Source organism: Grosmannia clavigera (assembly GCF_000143105.1).
Source record: "Grosmannia clavigera kw1407 unplaced genomic scaffold GCSC_160, whole genome shotgun sequence".
In the NCBI taxonomy this organism is placed as follows: Eukaryota; Fungi; Ascomycota; class Sordariomycetes; order Ophiostomatales; family Ophiostomataceae; genus Leptographium; species Leptographium clavigerum.
This window is the reverse complement of record NW_014040779.1, coordinates 384929-403169: the sequence shown is the minus strand read 5'-3', so window position 1 is coordinate 403169 and position 18241 is coordinate 384929. Positions and strand designations below refer to the sequence as shown.

At 54.6% G+C, this 18241-nt stretch overlaps 6 protein-coding genes across 6 annotated transcripts; 4 read left to right on the top strand and 2 right to left on the bottom strand.

The window, feature by feature from the left end:
• Nucleotides 1-724: 724 nt before the first annotated feature.
• Nucleotides 725-1525, bottom strand: CMQ_4989 (uncharacterized protein; the record flags this gene model as incomplete). The annotated part of the gene is made up of 1 exon (XM_014315925.1): nt 725-1525. One exon carries the CDS (start codon nt 1523-1525, stop codon nt 725-727), a length of 801 nt encoding a protein of 266 aa, XP_014171400.1.
• Nucleotides 1526-4332: 2807 nt separating this feature from the next.
• Nucleotides 4333-6422, top strand: CMQ_5049 (uncharacterized protein; the record flags this gene model as incomplete). Its single annotated transcript, XM_014315985.1, has 4 exons — nt 4333-5112; nt 5422-5585; nt 5741-6012; nt 6079-6422. 4 exons carry the CDS (start codon nt 4333-4335, stop codon nt 6420-6422), a joined length of 1560 nt encoding a protein of 519 aa, XP_014171460.1.
• A 189-nt stretch (nt 6423-6611) lies between these two features.
• On the bottom strand, nt 6612-7347 carry CMQ_4964 (nudix domain containing protein; the record flags this gene model as incomplete). Its single annotated transcript, XM_014315900.1, has 3 exons — nt 6612-7143; nt 7213-7247; nt 7306-7347. The coding sequence occupies 3 exons, from the start codon at nt 7345-7347 to the stop codon at nt 6612-6614; spliced, it is 609 nt and encodes a 202-aa protein (XP_014171375.1).
• A 378-nt stretch (nt 7348-7725) lies between these two features.
• On the top strand, nt 7726-9540 carry CMQ_5080 (major facilitator superfamily transporter; the record flags this gene model as incomplete). The annotated part of the gene is made up of 5 exons (XM_014316016.1): nt 7726-8059; nt 8128-8241; nt 8301-8872; nt 8936-9140; nt 9203-9540. The coding sequence occupies 5 exons, from the start codon at nt 7726-7728 to the stop codon at nt 9538-9540; spliced, it is 1563 nt and encodes a 520-aa protein (XP_014171491.1).
• A 2085-nt stretch (nt 9541-11625) lies between these two features.
• Nucleotides 11626-15837, top strand: CMQ_4995 (uncharacterized protein; the record flags this gene model as incomplete). The annotated part of the gene is made up of 3 exons (XM_014315931.1): nt 11626-11666; nt 11734-15068; nt 15707-15837. 3 exons carry the CDS (start codon nt 11626-11628, stop codon nt 15835-15837), a joined length of 3507 nt encoding a protein of 1168 aa, XP_014171406.1.
• A 134-nt stretch (nt 15838-15971) lies between these two features.
• CMQ_4973 (solute carrier protein) lies at nt 15972-17216 on the top strand (the record flags this gene model as incomplete). Its single annotated transcript, XM_014315909.1, has 1 exon — nt 15972-17216. The coding sequence occupies one exon, from the start codon at nt 15972-15974 to the stop codon at nt 17214-17216; it is 1245 nt and encodes a 414-aa protein (XP_014171384.1).
• Nucleotides 17217-18241: the final 1025 nt, after the last annotated feature.

Sequence of the window (18241 nt, the reverse complement as noted above, 5' to 3'; positions counted from 1 at the left end):
GGTCAGGAACGTTTCAAACGAGCAAGGAAGACCAGAGAACTTTAGCACAAACCGTTGCCACAGGAAAGCTTCATGACCAGAGAATTTAAAGTTGTGTATTTTCTCCTAGAAGTCACAGCCAACGCCAGCTGCCTAAAGTGTCACGTGTATTCAACACACACCAAATTAACCTCTCACTCCAGCCAAAGCTAACGTTCTCCCGACACTTGCTAACCGAACAGTCCCAGAGGCCAGTCTCCTGGGCTGCCTCGCTTCCACCTGCTTTCCCTCGTTTCGACATTCCTATTCCGACACGGATGCCAAGGTCCTCTACACCCCCACCTCTTCTGTGCTCGTCTCATTGTGCGCTTATGCTGTATCACCATAAACATCCAAATTAACTCCTCACCGCCAGAATAAAACCAAATTATTGTAGGCAACACAATCGCTCTGTACGGAGACGATCATGCAGAGCCAAGAGGACAAGAAAATTGCCGTGGCACACTGTTATCTGTCCAGTAATACTGTATCACCCCCATTCCCCCCACAGAGGCAGGCTTGGCGCTTATATATTCATCACACCGCAACTACTCTTAAGGTGCGTCTCACGTCTCACGACTTCTTCAGGGACAATCATGAGACCATTGTTACCTGGGCTATCTGCATGGCCATGTAGCGCTGCATAGGTTTTGATTACTCTCAGCTGTTTACGTACTCGGGGCAAATCCTCCAGACTGCATGGCACTCAATAGTCTCTCAGATCGATCAGAAAATCGTCTTCAAGAGGGTAGGGTGGCAAATGTTTGCCGTCCCCATCGGCATCTCCGGATTCCTTATCCGTTCCAGGCGTCTGGGCAACTGCAGAGGAGGAGGACCTGGACCGCATCCACTCAGCAACTTCCCAGCCGTCCCCATACACATCCACTGGTCGTTCTACAGGGACAGCTCCAGCTTGGCCACCACGCTGGTTCCAGTCATGTACGCGATGCAGACTGCGCTCAATCTGGCCCGCCGAAGGCTGGCCTGCATGTATAGGATAGCCCTTGAGAGCATTGAGCTGTTCCTCCATCTCTGCCTTGCGCGGGCAGTCCAGCTTCCTATGTCCGTCCATCTTCGGATCGCCACAAAGCGGGCACAGATTGTCGCGAAGCCGTCGTGTGAGCTCGCCCTTGGATACCCTGCGCATGAGGCGGCCAAGAGCACAGGAGCTTCGGACGTGGCCGACGCCGCTGCAGTACGTACAGCGGCCTGACTGCTGCCGCCGCCGAAGCTCTTCTCTGGACAGTCTCGTGCAGACACATTCTCCAGCGCTGGATGCCACGTTGCTGCCCACCTTGTCACCCACCTGTTCGGCCGTCTTCCTCGTTGTCACCCTGGCCTCCTGCACGTCTGCTGGGGCTCTCTCCAAGCATTGGCCAAGCTGGGCCACCACTTCTTTGGACCTGGGAAAACGCACCGCTTCACTCCGCGGGCGCAGCTTCAGGAGGTCCGTTTCCCTGCGGCCATGGAGGTTGGTCTTGGAACTGTCCTGGGTGTGCCGAGCCATTGTTGTCGATTTCGTCAGGTGGAAGTGTTGTTTGCTGACTATGGGTAGACCAGGGTAAACGGGGACATACCGGTATCTTTATGCTGTAGATTTGAAGAGTCAATGGTGTCATTGAAAGGTTGTGCTACGGTGAGAAGGGTCGAGGTGACGAGTTGCCAACGCAATCCTTTGCAGAAAATGTTGAGCGGATAGCAGGACGCATACGCATCGCTTGTGAACAAGCACAATGTCCAGAAGCTTAGCCATGGTCGTCTGTTTTCTCTCCTCTGAACAATAAAGGTGACAAGTAGGCCCCCTTTGGAGGTGCGGAATAACCAGGCTTGCTCGCAGTGCCCGTTCCCGTTCGCCTTCATTTCCTCAGACACACAATTGTCCGAGAGCTTGGCCTTCTGACCTACCGCCTTCCCACGTTCTTCTTCTGCTCCGGGGTCTCGCCTTGTGCTATCCACGGGATATTCTAGATACTTCTGGCGTTGCAACCTTCCCCCTTGTTCAGGCGTCATGGGTGCTTCATAGCCCCTCTTTCGACACGGAACCACAGTCGAGCACTATCGACAACAACGAGAGGAAGGTGGATTCTACCCCTACCGAAATTGAGTCTTTTTACACACACACTTTCCGCGGCTTATGCGGATATGAAGCCGTGAGGTCTAAGCACGGATGAGAGCCATATGCTTCGTACCTATATCGGCTGTGATATTGTTTCTCAAGCATATGGTTGAAGAATCCTACTTTCCAGTCCGCCTCGTATGCAGAGACACATCTACACGGAAAGCCACATAGCGGCCAGTCAGAGAACGCGTAATGCTGACGAAGAGACAAGATTGCCGAACCCGATTTGCAAATAAGGGCGGATGGCTGTCTGACCGGAGATAGAGCGGCCTCGAAACAGAAGCTGGACCACCCTCATTTCTGCAAATCCTACCATGTATGAAGCCCATTTCTTTTTCTTTATCTTTATGTTTTTCGTTTCCAATTTACTGTTTTTCTTTTATTTTTCCAAAGCACCGCAAATTTGTCCGATAACAGCGTTAACGTTGTGCCGGTGAGTCCTAGAGCCTAGTAGGTGGCACCTTACGAAAAGGAAGGCGCGACCCCACACAATTTCGTATGTTACAGAAGGATCAAGATTTGGATCTCAATGTGTTTGACGATCTATGATCATCCTTTCTCTCCAGCAAACTTTCTGCTTTCGCAGACACCCATTTCTTCTCGTGGGTCGCTCCAGAGGCATAATGCATGCCACATCGCCTCCAACCACTCATCCTCACGCCATGCCATGCCTGTCACACGTCTAGCTTCTGTCTAATATGCACACCTATAATTTCGTCACCGCTACTGCTTGGAAGATTCTGCACAATGTAAGATAGTAGACGGAAAGGCGCGTCAAGCACATCTTCCGCGACACCAGTTATATACCCGTTGCCGCCGTCGTCGTTGTTATCGTTACAGCAGTGCCCCCTTCCCTTCTCTTTTAGGCTAGCTTCCACGGCTCTCTTTCTTTTTCCCTTCGGCTTCTTCTATTACAGGTCGAAGAATAATGTATCCCGTCGCACAACGTATATTGCGTTATGCGAATGACCCTCTGAGAGCAGATCCTTGCGACATTGAATTCGTCACCATATTCTCGACATATTGACACCCCTGCAGACGGCCACCATATTTATCCGCTCTTTTTATATATCGTTGCTCCCTTGATTCCAGTTAACAACCTTTAGTGGCTGGAAACATGCTTTCCCGCATTGCTTTTGTGTCGTTTCTGTGGTTCGGCTGTTACGAGTGCCAAAAAACGGGCCGGTCAATGTTGAATAAATCAGTCGATCCGACAGGTCCAGTTGTTCAAAACTATCAAGGCACACCGCAGCGTGCAAACAACCTGCCCAACCGAGGCTTTCAGCCAAGCATCACCATGTTGCATTGGGCGAGCAGAGGGGTCTGGATGAACAGAAAGTATGGGAGAGGCTAGATTGTGCAGAAACCAAGCGGCGCAGACGCAGCATCGCCTTCGCCCTTGTTCTCGCTTTCGATGTCTCTCTGTGAGAGCGCTTGGTCTATGCTTATAACTTTCTTTCAAGGCCTGCGAGGATAGGTGAAATGCTGTAAGTCAACAGATACCCATTCGACGGCATCGGAAAGCAGTCTATCCGTCTCGGGGAGTACAAATGAGTCACTGAACGATAGCAATGCCAGGGTAGTCAAGTCAGCTGGTCCTGAGACGGGAAGATGCAGAACAAGGGCGTAGCTGAGGATGCATATGAGCCCGTCGTGTGGCCCTCTGTGCCACACGTTCAGTATTCTGCTGGTTATAGATTTACGACTCTCTCGCTGTTGGTCTTTGTGCCTAGATTGATATCTCAGGCAAGCAGAGCACTCTCACCATTTCCCCTCGTCTGAGCACATCAGGATTTCACCATTCTTTGCAGAAGTAACCTCCATATCTTGCCCATATTTCCTCTAAGTCATCCCTTCACACCTTTCTCTCATCTTACACTGAGGTACAAACGCCGAGGCTTAAACTCGGAACATTCCGCACATCAGCCATACACAACCAAACAGGACTGGGAAACTACCGTCCTTGCCTTTGTCAAAAGCAGTTAGTCTAACGTCCTTCTACATGCTGTTTGCTGTTATCTAACTGTATATACTTATAAGTCAATACCCCGTGATATTCGGAAAGCCAAGGCTACATCTGCGACTCCTACAGGGGTGTAAAAGGTTCTTGTCCCAAATATCACCCATCCTGCCTAGTTTGCAATACCAGCATATCAGCAGTGAGGTTAAGACGGCACTTACAACCTCTACCAGCTATGCTCATCCGCGATTTATGCCTCCCTGAGTCTGCTGACTCGCCGACATCTTCAGAGAGCACTTGTGAAAGCATTGCTACTACCCCCGTGGAGGAGATAGCTACATCAGAGCAGCGCACGAGCAAAAATGGGTTTATTGCCCCGTTCCCCGCCGGCCAATACTTCCGTCCACCAGAGATGGCTTATAGTTTTGGATACGGCGGCGATGGTCGCTTCCTTCCTGCGATTTCAGACTTGCCGCGCCGTCTTGGCCCGGCCGATAATAACTTCAACATAAGGACGTCCCAAGTCTCCCAGATGCATGGCATTCAAAGTACGCCTGTATTTGGATACACAGCTTTCGGTGCCCTGCCTGATTATGAGCGCAAATGGCCGCCGGGGGGACCACCTCATAGGATGCCAGAGCAAGAGAGACAGCAATATCCTAAAGACCCTTTTGACATTGCACTGCAAATGGCTTCCCAGCGCTGTATCATGGGAAGACAGAATCCGTTTGGCTGGCCGCCAACTGATTCCCAGCAGCATGTTTTCCAGCAACTGCTTCCCAAGAACCCCGGTACACCGAAGCCAGCAGAAAGAAAACAGGCACCGCCTCGGAAACAACCTTCCAAACAGAAGGCTCCCCGGAAGACCACCCCCAAGAAGGCACCCTCCGAAAAATCGAAACCTCCTAAGAAACAGGTACAGAAGGGAAAAGCCAAAGAGCAGTCGTCCGAAGTTTCACCTCGCCTTGAAAAACGTCCCCAGGAGATATTGCAGGAGGGAAGCCCCCATGAGCTTGTTTGTCTATCCCAGAGGCCGTTGGGCCGACTTAGTATCAATCAGGAACTTCTTCCAGAGGAAGCTCCCCCTCAGAGATCCGCTTCTACAGAGCCAAGCCCCTGGAATGTAAACCCTCAGGGGTCTCGTCCCCCAAACCAGCGGTCTCTTTCCGAAGGAATGCAGCCTATAAACCCTCTTTCTCGAACCACTTCCAAACAGCACATCTTACACCCGCCTGCGCATGAACTGAGCCCACCTGATGCTGACCAAGTACATTATGATGAAGATATAGATGCAGCTGATTATGTAATCGATCTGACCCAACAGTCTGAAACTGAAGATGCGCCCAGTGGGCAGCGTATGAGCGACGAGGAGTTAGTGGAACGTTACCGGCAAGAGGCATCCAAGAAGAGGCCAGCAGATGACGACAGCGAGGACGATGAAGAGGAAGACGACGAGTCTAGACGCCTTCCAGCCAATTGCGGGATCGGGTACGCTTGTCCATTCTACAAGCGCAATCGTCCTAAGTATTTCCCCAAGCGTGCCTGCCGGTCAGCAGGATGGCCTAGTGTCCATCGAGTGAAGTAGGTTGAAGCTGCGAGCGAGCTTCGTGCGACAAACAGGCAGAAAGCTGACACGTGATCAGGGAGCATCTGTATCGTCACCACATACATATCGCCTGTGACCGATGTGCGTCGACGTTTCCGAACCGAGACGAGCTGCGGGACCATCTTCGACAGCAGACTCCATGCAAGGTTTCCGTCCGCAAAGTGGCAGAGGATGCAGGGTTTGGCATTGAAACCGAGAAGAGGCTTCGCTCGCGGAAAAAGTTGGAGGGCGACAGCGAGAGCGACAAATGGGCGCATATGTTTCGCATACTCTTCCCAAGCTACGAAGGCAAGCCAACGCCATCGCCAAGTAAGTATCCAGCTCGACCGTCTCTTCAACCGAAGCTGCCATCATGCCGGTTCCTAACCAGTCCAGTTGTCGTCGATGTAGAAGCAGCGATGTTTGCCCGTGATCTTGTTGCTGCGAAGCTGCAGGAAGCGGGGGATTCTTGTACCTCACTCTTTGCGACGGTCCACGAGAGCATTATCAATGCCTTGAACATGGTGACGGCGGTCGCCGAACAGCAACTGCGACTAAGTGAAGGGTCAGCGGATGTAGATTCGGGCGAGGCGCTGGTTTCTGATGAAACGCAGGCTTTGTACGAGTCATCCATGACGAAGCTGGCGGCGTTGGCAGAGGAGTTCGAGGCCGCCATGGTCTCTCTTCCGTCTTCTGCTGGCGAAGGCCGCTCAAAGAAGCGTCTCAGGAAGGAAGAGTAACGGAAAGCGGAATGAAATGGAAGCCAAAGGCCAGGAAGGAGGATAGGATGAGATGTCACAGCAGTTGACCAACGATGTTCATGCGGCAAATTGTTTTCTCTTTCCTTGAGTCGTATATTTCCTTAGTCTTGAATATTGAATATAGCTAAACAGAATGCACCAAGGGGATGCTTAAAGATGCAAGCGAGCTTATACAGACAGCCTTGGCAGGAGGCGCTTGGACATCTCCAGGGCCTCGGCGGCGAGGTTCTGGCAGACGTCGTGCAGTCGGTCGAGCGGCACACAGAAGACATCCTGGACGAGCTCACCGTCTTCTAGAGCGGGATGGGGATTTCGGTTCTCGGGAAGACGGCTGTCGACAGCCAGATGGACGATGCGCAAATCGTTATTTCCAAAGCCGGGGTCGGCAAACATGGTGAAGACAGCGGCATTGGCGGCAATGGGGACACCGACAAGGCCAGTCTCTTCTCGCAGCTCACGCACAGCAGCCTCTTCAGCCGTCTCGCCCTCGTCAACGAAGCCGGCCGGCAGCTCGATGACGGTGCGGCCGACGGGAGGGCGGAACTGCTTCTCGAGGACGATGAGCGACTCGTCGGCGTCAGTGCCACCCTTTACGATGGCGATGATGTCGACACCGTCAATGTCGCTGCCTAGAGGCCGAGTGGTGCGTTCGGCAGATTCCCAGACGCGTCTGGTTCTTAGGCCGTCCTCATAGGTCACCCTAAAGAGCGATGTGGGGGGCCAATGTAAGCTTATGGCTGGGCTGGGTGATGTGCGGAGGTCGTCTTACTTGACTAGCTTGGTCCATTTTGCCTCACTGGCCGGCTGTGGGGATGTGTTAGCGGAAAGCGATTGTGAAATGAGGCGGAAGAGGCAGACATACCAATGGTTCCCTTATCAGGACTCGCGGCTCTGCAGCAGACATGGTTGTCGCCCTGGCGAGAAAGTGCGAATGGGGACAGGATGGAGCTGCTATGTACCCCACTTCAGGCCGAGCAGTTGCCTAATCGGTCGTGAGGCAGGGGCGTTGGCCAACGGCCTGCAGCGGGCTTGCTATCAGCCCGTCCAGGCAGCCGCGTTTCGAGGGCTTGGAGTACTCGTATTCAGCTGTCTGCCCGTTTCGCGAAATGTCGATTGATGAGTTCATCTTCTCGCAATCTCTCCGTGATTCCCTCACTTCCCTCACAAAGCCCGTGGAGATCGGCTCGCCCGATTGCGTATAATCATTGGTCCTTACGCACACCTCTTTCGGACGTGTCTTTCTCCCTTGGCTCTATACCCTTTTTTGTATCTCGCCTTCACTATGCTGTCCACAGACGAGACGGCACCGCTGCTGGGAACGGCAGAAGATGCTCGGGCAACTGCAGCGATTCCGTCGGACAAGGACGACGACAAGGGCTGTCGCCTGCCACGCCTCACCACGCGCCAGCTCGCCACCTTGCTGACGGCGCTGGCGATCTTCCTGGCCGAGCTGACCTTCAACACAATGATGCCGGCCATCAACAGCATGATCGAGGAAATTCTCTGCCGGCAGCTCTACGGCGACAGCAACACGACAGGTGACTGCAAGGGCGACGATGTGCAGCGCCGTCTGGCCGCCATGCGCGGCTGGCAGACTGCAGGCGAGTGCATTCCAGGTATGGTTTCTGTCTGTCTCTGACTTCTGTCCATCTGTGTGACTCCCTGTCCCTGACTGACGGACCAGCCATCCTCTTTACGGTCCCTTACGGCATCATGGCCGACAAGATCGGGCGCAGGCCCGTCGTCCTGCTTGCCTTCAGTGGCCTGCTTCTCCAGCAGGGCTGGTACCCGATTGTCTGTGCGTCTTCTCCGGCCTGTCCTGTAGCCTCTGTCCCCACTCCCATTCACACGTCCAAGACTTCTTCCAAGACACGATGCCGCCCTGGACGATCTACCTCTCTTCCCTCTTCGCCTGCGTCGGCAGCTTCTCGTCCGTCGGTCCCGCTATGATCCACACCATCCTGGCCGACGTCACACCACAGGCCGAACGGGCGTCCGCTTACTTTATCATCGTGGCCACCTTCCTCGTCTCCGACATGATCAGCAGCCCACTTGGTGGCACCTTGCTGCTGTTCGGCAACTGGGCCCCGCTTCTCGTTGGTGTCGCCGCCGCCGTCCTCGCCGTCCTCGTGCTGCTGCCACTGCCGGAGACGCTCGGCTTTGATCAGACCACAGGCACTGTTCAGACGGCTGCAAACAGCACCGACACCGACAGCACAGACGGGTCCTCAGCCAAACAGCCGCTGACCGTGTGGCAGCAGACCGTCCACGTGCTGCGCACCGACGCCCTGGAGACCTGGCGCTTCATCTTCTCCAACCGGCACATCATGCTGCTCACGTCGTCCTTTGTCTTCTTCGTCATCGGCCGCTTCGTGCAGGAGCTGCTGCTGCAGTACGCGACGAAGCGTTACAACTGGTCCTGGAGCCGGGTAAGCCTTCTCTGTTCTTCCCCTTGCTCTATGCCGCTCATCTAACCTCCCTCTCTCGGACAGGCGGCCTTCCTCCTCACCATCCGCAGCATGTCCAACCTGGTGCTCTTCATCGTCATCCTGCCGGCAGCCAGCATCTTTTGCTTGCACCGCCTCGGCATGTCGCCCTTGACCAAGGACCTGGTGCTGGCGCGCATCAGCGGCGTGTTCGCCGTGCTTGGTTCCCTGATGATCGCATTCGCTGTCACGCCTTGGATGCTGTCAATTGGTAGGCGTTTCCCCCGACCTCTTGTTCAAGGACTTACCGGTGGCCGTTAACACTCCGCCCAGCTCTCATCGTGTTCTCCTTGGGCGGCGGCTTCACCTCGGTGTTGCGAAGTCTGCTTAGTGCCTTTGTCGAGTCTCATCACCAGGCCATGCTCAACTCGATTATTGGTCTTTTCGAGTTTTCCGGCCTGATGGTCACCAGCCCCCTACTCTACGGCGCCATGCAACATGGTCTGGAGCTAGGCGGTCTCTGGATAGGCCTGCCCTTTATGTACGCTGCTGGCATCACCAGCCTGGCCGCTGGCATTGCGTTTGCCTTCCAGATCCCCCCGGTGATGTTAGCGCCGGCCAGCGAAGCCTCTGGGGCCGAGGAGGAAGGTGTTGGGGACAACTCTACATGAGAAAATCTGCGGCTGGGAGGATGTATATCACGATTTGGGCTGCTTTTTTAATTTCAGAAAGACATCCGTTATACGACATGGCTACACTACAGCGTCGATAGACTTGCTTTTCTATCGGGCCTGCCCTTGGACAGATATTTCAATGTAGGGCCTTGTTTGAGTTTGGATTTCCGGCTTCCACGAGCCGTATTATACTAGATAAACACATTGGATAAGTATCACGCATTCTGTCATCGACATGGAGCAAGACATCTGCACAAGCAAATGTACAGGACAAGGCACAGAGCGGGTCTTGACGAATCACGTGTTGATCCGTTAAGTGGGGCATCTCTGCCCTTTCTCTAGCTTCCTGCAATTATTAGCAGAAAGGAGGACTCTCTGAAAATACAAGACTATTTTACACTTCGTCGTTCGTCAGGTCTCAGCCCTACTTTAGCGCCACTTCGTACGAAGTACTCCGTACATATGCAAGATACCATTCCAATCAGTACAGGCCTTTTCAATGACTCTTTAATCATAATTTCCCAAATTACGCATATCATGGGCGCGTCATGGCGCTAGGGAAGTGTGCGAGTACAACGAGAGGACGAGTGCTTAGAGGACAATAAAGGGGCTGCATATACTTTCTTTTTGGCCTTTTTGTCTTCTGTTGTTTCCTGGTGTTCGGGGCGGTGAGATGTTGTCTCCCTACGCTGGCATTTCTGCTATGTATGTAAAATACAACCGGGGAGCGATCGCGCCTTCTCTATTGAGATCGTGGGCCATAATATCTTACATACCCCATAGCAATAAAGGCCTTCTTTTGTTGTGGCGGCGGAAGGAGGCAGAAATAAGCTAGCCGAGCGAAAGGCTGCCTGGTAAGAAGAAGAGACTCTCGGTTAACGAGGAAGGTGCTAGGCTGAGATCGCCCGTTGCCTCTTAGCCACGTTGCCTGCGCGGAATTTCCATCTGTGCTAAGTCCTATTGCTTCATGTTTAATTTCCCAAAGGTGCGTGCCAGCCGCAACCATCGCGCCTCTTCGCACCATTCCTGGCACGAACGCTTGGGCCAGGAACGACAGCAGCTGTGACGGCATCGCCAGACCCTAGCTTAGCTCACAGCACAGTGGGCTGAGAGGGGCAGCCAGACTTCAGCTGGCCTGTACGAACTTTTTACTCCAGTACTCCGTACTCCAGTGTCGTTAGAGCGATAACTCTTTACCAGGATCCCGGGTCCGTCTATGCGCCCTTGCTTGGATGAAGCGAAACACCTGTCACCTCCCACATGCTCGTACGGCAGCCGAAGCCGTCTGCGTGACGGAGCATCCGAGCCCACACAGAAAGTCGCCTGACGCCAACAGCGTGACGCGCAAAGTATGCCGCTAGTGGCGCTTGTCAGACCTCTATGGATGCATACGACTGCATATACGGCCCCACGCTTGACCCGGCGCTCAACTGTCTCCTCCTTCGGCTTCCGTCACGCCAACGGGTAACCGGGCTCTAGTCAGGTCCTCCCGAGCAAAGGGAGGCCAGGGGTCACCTATTTTTTTCTTCCTTCCTTTTTTTCTTTTTCTTTCGGGGGGAAGGTTTCTTCTGTCTATCCCTCGCCAGTCTTTACCTCTTCTTACTCGTCCTTCTTCTCGCCAGCCTCTCGCCTTCCTTTAAACCCTGGACCGTTTAGGTTCTGGTTCACATTCCTGAAAGAGGCAGTGGATGTGTCTCAGAGGTCGCAGTATTAGCCTCGACGCGAACCTGGCTGATCGTCACATGCCGATCTCACAACGCCGTCCCTGGCGCATTTCTCCTGCTTTTCATTTTTGCTTCGCTCTCCGCATCTCGTCCCCACTGCTTCACTCGCTTCTGTCCGGCTATTATTGACTCGCCCTGTCTTTCTTTCAGCTGAGCACAATTACAGGCTGCGGACTGCTTCTCACAAGCCCCGTAATTCTTCGGCCAATCTTCCGCATTTTACTTTCCTTTCCACCTTTTTTGTCCTGCCTCCTTCAGCTCCCAACTATAACGGACTATGAATTGACTCTATCCAAACACGTTTTCGCCCAGACGCTTACAACTTACGCCCGGCCAACATCGACGAGCGTGGAACACTATGGGTATCTTTAGTTTTAAGCGTGGAGGCGACAAGAAGAAGTATGTTGGCCCTTGTTTCCGTTATCAGAGGGCTGCACGTTGCTAAACATATACCTTGGATGTGCAGAAAATTGGAAAAAGCTGAGGCACAAAAGTCTCCACTACCGAAACCACCGATTGACCAGAATACTTCCGCCGAAGGCCAGTCCCCCGGCATCCACACCGGTCAAGCCAACAATGGCAACGGCAGCGTCTCCTCGGGGTCGCCCCGGCTGGGCACCACTGTGCGCGGAACAGAATGGACGGACTCCCCAAAGGTGCCTGCACTAGGATCAACACTCGGCAATGCCAGCCTCAGCAGGCTAGATCTGCCGTCGCAGCCTTGGGCTGCTGGCGATGAGCTCGCTCGTCCACGGACAAGCCACGGGTCCGGTCCAAGCGCGAAGCATAATCTCATCGACGACACCTTTGTCAAAGGCAGCGTTAGCCCACGGTCACGGTTACGCAGTGCACGCTCGCAACCCAAACTGAACCAAAAGGAAGCTCAACTTAGTATCGACCAGTCTCCCAGTATACCCAAGTCGCCCTGGTCACCCGTGACTCCTAGCTTTCCAACAGCCAATCCACTAAGCATGCACATCGCCCAGAGCTTGAGTGACAACAATCTCTCTGCCATGTCGTCCTCCACCGCAGATGTGTCGGGGCTTTTCGACGTCTCGTCTCTCAGTGCGAATGACTGCAACGGGTCTCCCGAATCTGTGTCCAGCTTTGCGTCTCCCTCTACGGCCTCTGGAAAAGCAAGGAGACATGGCGCCGACCCAGCATCTCCACTAGCAGCCAAGTCGGCTGCTGTAGTTGCCACGATAGAGTCTGTTGTGGATGAGCGCAGCCCAGAATCCTCCGGATGCCGGGCTGAAGACCAAGCGCCCGGCAGTTTTCAGTTGCAGTTCAGAGCGACAGCAGCAGCAGCAGCAAGGCCACCGGCAGACATGAGGGCGAGAGATATTGCGAAGCAAAAAGACCTCAGCATCAAGGTACCGCGCCGTAAAAGCTGGTCCACAGAGATCAACCAGCTTGAAAAGGCATGGTTAGAGGAACAGCTATCGCCGCGGCTAGCCGCCGAGAAACCGCAACAGCCAGAGCTACAGCAGCAACGGCAGCAACGCCAACCCTTTGTCGGTACAAACGGAAAAGGTCCATCTCCGCATCAGGAAAACCAGGCGCGCAATCCCAAGGAGAAGAGCCAGAACATTGGAAAGATGGGCAGTGTTCCTCCAATGCCGCGAACGGACGGCATGACACCCTCTCTAGCTCTAAGAGACAACGGCAGGAACAACAGAAACGATTCCGCAGCATGCGGGAATATGCCCCATCACGGCTTACGAAGCACTTCGTCTCGGACAAACTTGGCCCGAGGCAGTCCTCGGAGCCCACACGATCAGTACTTTCAACACGATCCCAGGGCTCTTCAGCCCCGACGGGGAAATCCAACACAGCCGCCTCCTCAGCAAGGCCGTCCGCCAGCGAGGGGCCAGTATCCGCCTCCCCCCGGCCAAGTTGATCCTCGTCTACGTCCGAGAAATCAGGGCCCTAGACCAAGGGTGCCTCCGATACCACGGCAAAACCCGTTGGGACATCACGATCTGAATTATCATGGCCCTTTTGGGCAAAATGCGCCAAGGACAAGAGGTCTAGCCAGTCCGCACAGTCCAAACATTCCTTACGGGCCACCCAATTTCCTAAGTGCCCCTGGCACCCATGGGCCTCGTTCTTATGGTCCGCAGCCTCATGGCCCTCCTCGCCACTTCAACGGTCGCCATCCAAACGAAAATCCTGCCGTGCCAGCAAACTATCACATGGGCCCGACTGGTTACCGCTTGATGCCGCATCCGTCCGACAGGAAACAGCCCCCGGCCACAGCCCCAGGCTATATCAACACCTCTTCCCCGCGGAGTCCAGTAGAACCTAGGCAGCCAGGCTTCCACAATGTCAGTGGACCGATGCGTACCTTACAAACGGGACAAGCCGGACCAGCACGCAATGCCCTTCCTCCCCGGGACGCATCTCTTGCGCTAGCCAGGTCCCCTCCGATCCTAGTTCAGGTGCAATCAAACTTTCAAGCAAGCAAGCAAGCAGCTTCTCGGCTACCAACGTCACCAGACGGAGACACTGCCTGTGCACTACCACCTGCAAATCTACCTCCAACGCCGGTTTCCCGCAAGAACAGCTTAGAGACCTCCACAGAAGCAACGGATGATACACATCAAAGCTCGTCATCGCCTAGTTCACAATCCGAAAAGTCGATTCTGACGGAAGACACAATTGGAAATGACACACTAGTTGCACAGAGTGAAGCTGTTAATTCTGAGGCGGCCTCCAGCGTTGAGTCTGCCGGGCAAAATAACGACGACAAAGAGCCATTTTTCGGTCACCACTTCCGTTCTTTCAACGACACTGACTTGGAGGCAACTGTCGAGAAGTATAGAGAAACCAGGTCAGAGGTAGAACCTCAAACTGTGCTTAAGCCCGAAATGGAGCCCGAAGTGGAGACTCAAGAAGAGCCTGAGATTGAGCCCGAAGTACAGCCAAAGACCAAACTTGAATCGGAGCAAGGCAGAGAATTCGGGGCAAAGCTTGAAGAAGGATATGGATTAGAACTTGAAGCTGAACCCGTGGCAAAATCCGAGGCTGAGTCAGAGACAGAGCCCGAGGTGCAGCTTGAATCGGGTCATGGAATGGTAGTTGAGATAAAACCAGAACCAACTCCTCAGCTGCGTATCAGCTTGCCATCTCCAACGGCAAACTGGCCGCTCCCCTCATTAGGCGCACAAATGGTCGCCGAGTCACCTACGAAGTTTTCTCGGCCAGCTACACCATTGGCTCTTACGCCGGTCAAGTCAACATTTGCGAGCAGCAGCTCGACTGACAATACGATCAGCGAAGAAGGGGACGGTGAGAACGATATGAGTCCCGCAAGCAGCGAAATGGGGCTGCCGCCGCCGAGGTCGAAAGCGTTCACTGCCAGCATGTATGCACGAGAGATCGGTGCTGGTCCGTACGCCTTCGACACCGGCGACAACAACACGGCGCTCAGCGCGTACGATCTGGAAACAGCCGGAAGCACTCCATGGCTGCCACCGTTGCGGGAGGACCCAAACGGGGTTTTCCCAGATCCGGTGGCCACGAAGCCAGAAACGATCAGTACGCCGGATATGAGTGCTAGACATGCTGGTGCCTGGGGTGCAGAGACACCAGAAGATGCTCTCTCGCCCGAATCGATCGGGTTGGCAAGAGGGCTATCAATTTGCGCCCCAGGAACCTCGCCGCAGGTGATAATACAGAAGCAGGGGGGACCATCACTGGTCACCGTCGGTCAGGGTGGCCTAAGTCATGGAAACGGGATGGGACTGAGAACGGCTAATATCGGCTTGGCGATTGGGGGACCAGGACGGGGTCAGGCAGGTCAGCACACACATACGGGGTTGGTGGACAGTTTTGGGACCGGGTTTATTTGAAGATAGATTGGCGAATCAAAGAAAGGAAGGTGACGGATGGATGACAGCCTAATGTATATTATTGTGTTCCTGCAACGCCCCGTTACACGGCCAGGCTATCGGATTTTACATGTAAGACGAAGTAAATGGTATTGAAGCTTGATATAATTGAAGATGATGCGGCAGAGGCCGCGCAGTAACATCTCTTGTCCGATATCCTGAGTTGGGTTAAAATTAGGTAATGCCCAGTGATAGATATTGTTGCGGAGAACTGTCTCGTTACACTCTGTAGTGGGGGGACAGGCAAGCCTGGCCTCCAGGCCAATATAGGCCCCACAACTATCTGTTATGTGATTGGCCACTCCTCTCTTTTTTTTTTTTTTCTAGGGGGATTTTTTCGACGTCTATCTCGTCTACAGCGGCAGCTTATATGCTGGACAACGCCTGCCTTTCTGGGTTCTCTTTTCGCCCATCCATCATCTGCTTTTTTGGCTGACAGCATATACCGACGGAAGCAAGTTTTCACGCAGAACGCCACCAGCCTGTGCTCAGCCCTCCGAGCCTTTGGTCAAGCTCGTCTGGACATTACCCTTCCAATTCAATCAGTTAGCGCAAGGCTCATGTTCAGCCTGCACCACGCCGCCGCCTCGACTTCATTCGCATCGTCGCTTCTTGCCCCGTCGATGCACCACAACGAGCCAGATATATTCCATATACCGACGTTTCGCTACTTCTAGGGCGAACGGCGAGCGACTTGAAGTCTTTGCGCTCGCTGCCCCCATCGGCAGAAAGACTACCTCTGGGAGAATTTTCTCAAAATCTATTATTTTTACTTATAGCGAACCGTGATACCATTGTTTAGAACAGCAAAATGGCGAGCCAGGTGGAGACATACAACAAGGGTCTCGAGGAGTACGGAGTGGTCTCGGACACGACGGCGGCCGGCCCGGACAGAGACCTCGAGGGCACGGCGACGACGGACAGCCCGACGGCTCAGCAGGATGCCGTGGTGAGTATCGGGCTGCAGACGCTGGAGTCAAAGCCGGTGCATTGGTACAGCTACCTGAAGACGTGGGACTTTTGGGTCGTGGTGCTGCTGGGGCAGGTGCTGTCGCTGTGCATCACAGGGACCAACACGTTCTCGACGTTCCTGTCGAACGAGGGGACCAACATCCCGGCGTTCCAGTCGCTGTTCAACTACGTGCTGCTGGCGCTGGTGTATGTGCCTATCCTGTTCTACCAGAAGGGATGGCGGTACGTGGTGCACGGGACGCTGTTGCGGGACGGGTGGAAGTTTGTGTGTCTCTCGTTCCTGGACGTGCAGGGCAACTACTTCACGGTGTTGGCATACCGCTACACCAACATCTTGAGTGCGCAGCTGCTCAACTTCTGGTCGATCGTGTGCGTGGTGATCATCTCGTTTGTGCTGCTGCACGTGCGGTACCGGCCCTTCCAGATCGCCGGCATCCTGGTGGCCTGCGGCGGCATGGGCCTACTGCTGGCGTCGGACCACATCACGCACTCGAACGGCGGCCCGACAGCGGACAAGGTCAAGGGTGACCTCTTCGGCCTGCTGGGCGCGAGTCTGTACGGCATCAGCAATGTGTTTGAGGAGTGGTTCGTCAGCAAGCGGCCGGCCTACGAGGTGCTTGCCTGTCTCGGCTTCTGGGGCGTCATCATCAACGGCGTGACCGCGGCCATCTTTGACCGGCACTCGTTTGCGCACGCGACCTGGAACGGCAAGGTGGGCGGCTACCTGACCGGCTACACGCTCATCCTCTTCATCTTCTACACGCTGGCGCCACTGATCCTGCGCATGGGCAGCGCCGCCTTCTTCGACATCTCCCTGCTGACGGGCAACTTCTGGGGCGTCATCATCGGCATCCACGTCTTTGGCGAGACCATTCATTACCTGTACCCGATCGCGTTTGTGCTCATCGTCATCGGTTTGTTTGTCTACTTTCTGTCCGGCAGCCTGCTGGGTGACGCGCGGAAGCCCTGGCTGGGCACGAACCAGGAGGACGGCGTGGCCGGCTGGGGGACGGCGAAGCTGAAGGCGCTGAACGAGGCGCGGAAGCAGGATCTGGAGGATGGCGAGACACCGGTGGCGGATTGATGGGGGCTTTGAGAAGGACAAAACAGAAGCAAGGACAGGAGCTGAATATGGAGACAACGACATATTCGCTGCGTATTGCCGAGACTCAATGCAATGGCTGAGCCAATGAGGGCGTAAGATGTAATATATGAGCATATCTAACACGTGCACTTGATCGCTACTGGCTGGTCGCATCGGCAGGTCGCATACCGCGGCCAAACTAAAAACCCAAGAGGGGGAGGAGGGGAGGGGCAGCGTGGTCGATGCCCCTCTGCAAGGTGTGATAAGGTGGGGGAGGTGAGTTATTTCACGACGGCACTGCAGGCAGCTTCTTGTACTCGTAGAGACCATCTGAACCCATCCGTCTTATGGTCAGTGGTCAGTATTCGTGTCCGTGTTGGCGATCGTGCCTCGGCCATGTCGTCTGGGCTCCCTGCTCGTACTCGTATCCAGCGAGCAATTGACTGCTTCCTGGAGAGCGGACTGTTCCGTGGGGGGGAAGGAAGCCGGTGTTCTGCTCGTATCTCGAGATGCTGACAGGTTGTGGGAACATCGAATAAGCCGTATTGGGCCGAGCTGCGGATGGACTACCAGCGGGTAATATAGGCAGTGACAGGACCAAAAGCGGGGGACAGGCGGGCGGAATTAGGGGAGTGAGGGGTAGCTAAAGGTCTGAGAGGCCTGAGGCGTGCAGTAGAGAGACGCCTGGAGTCTGCAAATCTGTTAGCGGCCACATACAGCGAGGCTGCCTGGTCAGGCTCTCCTTCCTGCGTGCTTGTGCAAAACTGCATTCTGAGCTGCCCCGCTTCAGCTATGTGACGGAGTGAGGGCTTCCTACAATTTCCGCCATAGGGCGCTGCCCCACAATGGCGTCTTTCCTCACACGTCAGAGTACGTCGTATCTTGCGAGAGAAGCAGCGGAGAGAGAAAAAGACGGGGGTTTCGCCGGACGCGCTAATAGCCGGGATGGACGGGTAAGATGCAACGGCAATGGCCCCTCCTCGCTCGCCGTGCTCCGTGCCGGTGGTGCGATGATCCCTTCTTCG